The 5,703-nt window shown below is 38.2% G+C and overlaps 1 protein-coding gene across 1 annotated transcript in view; it reads right to left on the bottom strand.

Annotated features, from left to right (window-relative positions):
• C5 (complement component 5) overlaps nucleotides 1-5,016 on the bottom strand; it is a 156,512-nt gene extending 151,496 nt beyond the window's left edge. Inside the window, exon 1 of the mRNA XM_006865724.1 lies at nucleotides 5,000-5,016. Coding sequence (XP_006865786.1) covers nucleotides 5,000-5,016 — 17 coding nt within the window. The remainder of the gene's footprint in view (nucleotides 1-4,999) is intronic.
• Nucleotides 5,017-5,703: the final 687 nt, after the last annotated feature.

Raw genomic sequence — 5,703 nt, 5'->3', positions numbered from 1 at the left:
ACAACAACAAAATCTTTAAGGGAGAAGAAAGATTTTCTTTCTCCCTTGGAGTCGCTGGTGAGTTTGAACCACTGACCTTGTAGTTAGCAGTTCAGTGCTTATACTACAGCACCACACCAAGATTCCATGTCATAGAGTTGTTGTTGCTAAGTGCCATCAAAGCAGCTCCGACTCTTATCGACCCTATTTCCAGGAAGGAGTGGTTGGTAGGTTGAACCACTGACCTTGTGGTTAGCAGTTCGGTGTCATACTAGGAGTCCATGTTATAGAGTTGTTGCCATTGTTAAGTGCTGTCTAGTCAGTTCTGACTCATAGTAATCCTGTATAGGATTTCTGAAGAGCAGCTCGTATATTTAGCCACCAACCTGTGGTTTGCAGTCCAGTGCTTATCCTGCGGCTCCATACCAGGAGCCCATGTTATAGGGTTGTTGTTATTGTTAAGTGCTGTTGACTCATAGTAACCCTGTATAGAGTATCTGAGGAGCAGCGGGTGACTTTGAACCACTGACCTTGAGGTCGAGTACTTATACCTACAGCGCCACGCCAGGACTCCATGCTATATAGGGTGTTGTTGTTAAGTGCCATTGAGTCAGTTTCTACTCATAGCAACCCTGTAGAGGGCTTCTCAGGAGTGGTTTAGTTTGAATCACCAAGCTTGCGGTCCAAACAGACCTTGTGGTCAAGTGCGTATCCTACAGCATTCACAAGGACTCTGTCATAGGGGGTTGTTGTTAAGTGCCATGGAGTAGGTTCCAACCCATAGCAATCCTGTAAATGGTTTCCGAGGAGCGGCTGGAATGCTTGAGCCACCAACTTTATAGTTCAAGCTGACTTTGCAGTCCAGCACATTAACCCACAGCGCCACATCAGAACTCCTAATAAATTATATTTACAAACCATTGGCATAATTCTCTAGCAGAAAACATATTTTAAAAAAACATAGATCTCACAGGTTCTGAATAGAATAAAATTTCAACCATTTACAGACTCTCAATTTTGTTAAAAAGTGTCTTTTATTGGCTTTCTAGCCATTGCTCAGAGGTAGATTGTTCTTTATATCTTTAAATGTTAACCTTTGGGGAAGGTCTTGGGTTTGACACATCTTCTGTATTTCTAAAAGAGGAATCTCAGATCTAGCTGAAACACTGGTGGTCACTTAACCTTCCTGCTAACGTTACCTCAATTCTGTCCTCAAGATCAAGCCCAAGGGACCTAACTTATTTCAAGAGACCCCTTTTGATAATAGGCCCTGCTTGCTTCTTCAGCCTCAAAAGTACTTTCAGTTTCAGAACCCCACTTCTAGAGCACCACCTGCTGATAGTAACTGCTGATAGCTTCCTAAGGCTGACTGGAATAACTTGTGCTAAGAGTCAGTGCTAACTGTTGACCCTTTCCCAGAGCAAAGTCTGGTTCCTAACACAGCTCTCTTCTGAAATCTAGCTTTTCAATTCCTGGAAATAACAATGCATGCCTTGCCTCTTCACATGAATGCTGAAATCTGATATCCCTGAACACTGAAAAATCATGTAAGTTTATAAGGAGTTCTTACGGTTATTCTTTCTAGCATCTTAGTAGTTCTCATGCTGTATCAACTCCTTTTTTCCACCTGCAAACATGCAAAAGTTTCCATTAAGAGAAAAAACAAAGCCAAATATCATAAAAGGCTTCAATGGATTTTTTTCCTTCCAAAATCATTATCAAACTTTTCAAAGCTTAGTCTATCCTCCATGTGTAGAATTTTATTTCTCCCCATTCATTCATACACTCCTCAAACACTTCCTGGATACCACAGGTGTTAGATAGAAAAAATACAGTAAATGAATGAAATGATTATCCAGCAGCTGAGACACCACTGGACGTGGCATTATCCTCATTTTACAGACGAAGAAACAAACTAATGGCCAGAAAAGGCGGGGATGCACAGACCCATACAGCCAGAGCCAGCTATACAGTATGCAGACCAGACCTAGGGAAAAACGAGAACCCAGAGACCCCCTTTCGAAAAGAAGGAACACAGTGCTGTCAAAGGCACAAAAATAAATTTCCTTCTCTTGTGGTTTCTCCCTCCTGGCTTGTTATGGTGATTTTATTTGCCATTTGATGTTTTTCTAAGTAAAGAAAAGTTAAAATATTAAATATTGGCATACATTTAATTGTTCATATTTACATTGTCCCATGCCAGTTTTAAATAAAAATATGTTAATGTTAGTTGACATCCAGCCGATTCTGGTTCATGGTGACAACTGATATGGGAGCATCACCAAAATTACACAGTTTGTATTTCACAGACAGAGTCCTTGGAAATCCTATACAGGATCGGTATGAGTCAGAACTGACTCTATGGCACTTAGCAACAAAAACAGATATGCATAGTGTCTTGTTTATAGTGCTGGTGGTGGTGAGCCGTGGAGTCAGTTCTGACTCATAGCGACCCTGTATAGGGTTTCCTAGGCTATAAATCTTTATGGGATTGCATGGAGGGGATTGTAACCATGGCAATGAGACAATATACGATAGAATGAATGTAAAACTAACGTTCTCCCATGTAAACTATCACATAATTCACAATAAATCATTAAAAAAAAAATTCTTTATGGGAGCAGAAAGCCTTATCTTTCTCTCCTGGAACTGCTGACCTTGAAATTAGCAGCCTGACTTGTAATCAGTAGGCTACCAGAGAAGCATGGAACTACTGTACAAAATGAATGCAATTGTTTTTATTTCACTTCGTGATAAGCACAGAGATGTGTTGCCAGAGGTAGACAACAACACTCTATTTTTTGCTTATTGATGAATAATAAAAACCTGAAAGGAGAAGAAACTGTGGGTTACCCTATGCTTTCCTTCCCTTTTGTGTCATCATTTGCAGCATAGTATGTTTGCCAATGTAGGGAAGTAACATAGTAAGAAAGAATGTGATCGTGTCTCTTCGCTTTTCTTAGAATGGCATTGCCTTCTTTCTGGGTTCACATCAAGTTTTGGCTGCAGTGAAACACGTGGTCTCTCAGGACCATTAGTGTTTCCACTTGCTCAGCCATACACAAGTACATACTTTGTACTTACTTTCTAAGAATATTGACTTTTCATCTCTCACTTCTCTTCTTTATAACATATATAACTGAATAAAACTTGTATTTTTAAGATTTTTATGTTTGCAAATCTTAACTGAGCTTTACCTTCCTCATTTATAATGTGGACTCTGCAATCTCTGCTCACCTAACAGAGTTGTTGTGAGTTTCAAATAACACTTGTTAAAGTTCCTGGACAACAAACTGGCTTCTGTTGCTTTCTAGTTCATTTTTTGGAGTAGTTATTTCCTTTCAAATGGAGATGTCAACAAAAAGACATAGTCTAATTGTTTCTTATTAGAAACCCAAATCTCAGCATTTTGCATGTGATGGGATTGGTGCTGTGGCTTTTCAAATGATGGTACCTGATATTTTGAATGTCATTTTCTAATTTGACAGACTTTCACAATTTTTGTATTCACTCACCAATTCCTCAAATGCCCTCTCAACTTTAATTTTTAGATTAGCAGTTACATTTTAAAATTTCAATTAAAAAGCATAAAAAAGTATTCAAAAGTTTTCAATTAAAATGCTAGAATTTAAATAAAGTGCAACTCAATTCAAATTTTAAATTTACATTCAAGATGATAAAATAGAAAAAACCTTAAAAGTTAATTTTAATATCAGATTTTAAATCATCTGCAAGAAATCATAATTATCTGAAATAATCCCATATTAAAAATCAATATAAACTGAAATTTCCCCACCCATATGGATATTCTTGTTTAAAGATGTCAAAACATTCTGGTTAAAGCTGACTGATCTATATTCCAGTAAGTAAATATGGTGAAGTCAGCAAGGTAGGTGAGTATTCATCGGTCAATCATTAGGCCAGCTGGCCTATTGGTGACCTCTCTCTTCATGGATTGGCATTATGTAGATTGGCCTTCATCCCTGGGTGGGAGAAGGCTTAGTGATGGGGGAGAAAATATTTATACTCTTCATATAGAAGTATTGTCTACATTTTTAAAAGCATGTGTTGATGCCTTGCTTGTGTAACTAAACAAACAAACAAAAAGAATGCAACACAAGACAACATTGAAGACAGGTAGGTGAAGAAAGTAGGACACAAAGAATGAGTTGGAAAGATGAAATGAAGCTGGGTTGAAAGAAGGAGCAAACTATTTGCATCTGATAAATTACTACTCACTTGTTTTAGTTGCCAGCGCTAAGGAAAAGAGTCTTAAACGAGTTCCTATTAATTAGAATTAGTTCCTACAGTATGTATCAGATAACTAAAGGAAGTATTGCTTAAACAAGAGAGGTTGTTTATTTCCATCTTATGTAGAAGACAAGATGTTCAGTGGTGGGCAGTCCAGAACTGGATGACATGATTTGTAGTTCCACGTGTTACCAGAAGCACAGGCTCCTATCTTTTTACTTCACTATCCTAGCACACAGCTTCCATCGTCAGCATTACTTCCTGGTTAAGATGGCTGCTGGATCTCCAACCATTTGTGTCTGAACAGAGAGCTGCAAAAAGAGGCCAACAAGGGAATCCCTCCCTCCTAAATCAAGTCCCTTTTCTATGGAAGTCGAGTGCACTTTACATATCCTTGATCATATTCAATTTCAAAAGCAGCTGGCCAGCAATGTGGCTAAAATTCAAGTTTTGATAATAAGGAAGGAAGAAAGAATGAATAACGGGGAAGCTAGCAGTCTCTGCCACCAAGTGTTTTCCTCCTTTGCTTTTAATATTCATGAATGGTGAACATCAAATGGTTACATACATGATGTTGAATTCTACAAGATTAGAAAGATTTTTTTTTTTTTTTTTTTGCAATACACAATATTCTTGTATAATAAAAATCCCATGATTCATCTGGAAGTATATTAAATGCTAGAGTCAGGAAGACTTTGCCTTAAAAATTATCCTCAATTGTAGGAAAAATGTTTATATATTGATAACAATATTGGGAAGTTTTCTGTACCTTTTTGTTTCACCCATCACTTCTTAACTACTCGTCTCAGTGAATGGCAGTGACTTGGTGCTAATAGATGTGGTTTGCGTGAACAATGACAGTGAGTTTGCCCCGGAAAGACACCCTCTTTCATTTGTGTTGAATAGACAGTGCCTGGGAATTCATAACTGTAGGCTTGCTACAACATTTTAAACCATTCAGGAACGGAATATAAACCTGAAGGTGTGGTCTGTGGTACCAGAATTTGGGGTTTGGATCCATATGCCCCAGGGCTTACTCCAGGGCCTCCAATGTCTGAGGGAAATATGTGGATGAGGAGTTCACTGTTTTTGATTCATTTGTCTTATAACTTCTTTCTTTTTTAGGTGATTATTTATATACTGAGTTTAGTTGATTCCTTTTCATATTGACCCTGTAGACCAAGGTGGAGCTGTTACATAGGGTTTCCAAACTTGTAAATCTTTATGGAAGCAAATTGCCTCATCTTTCTCAAAAAAACAGATGGTGGGTTCAAATCACAGTCCTTTTGGTTAGTAGTCCAACACTTAACCAACTGCAGCACCAAAACCAGAAACCAAACTCACTGCTATCTAGTTAATTCTGATCCATAGTAACTATATATAGAGTTGCCAAGACTGTACATGTTTATGGGAGTAGACAGCCTTCTCCTTTGGAGCAGCTGTTAGGTTTGAACCACTGACCTTGTGGTCAGC

This window comes from Chrysochloris asiatica, unplaced genomic scaffold, assembly GCF_000296735.1.
Source record: "Chrysochloris asiatica unplaced genomic scaffold, ChrAsi1.0 scaffold00081, whole genome shotgun sequence".
Taxonomy (NCBI): domain Eukaryota; kingdom Metazoa; phylum Chordata; class Mammalia; order Afrosoricida; family Chrysochloridae; genus Chrysochloris; species Chrysochloris asiatica.
This window is presented reverse-complemented; position numbering and strand designations above follow the sequence as displayed.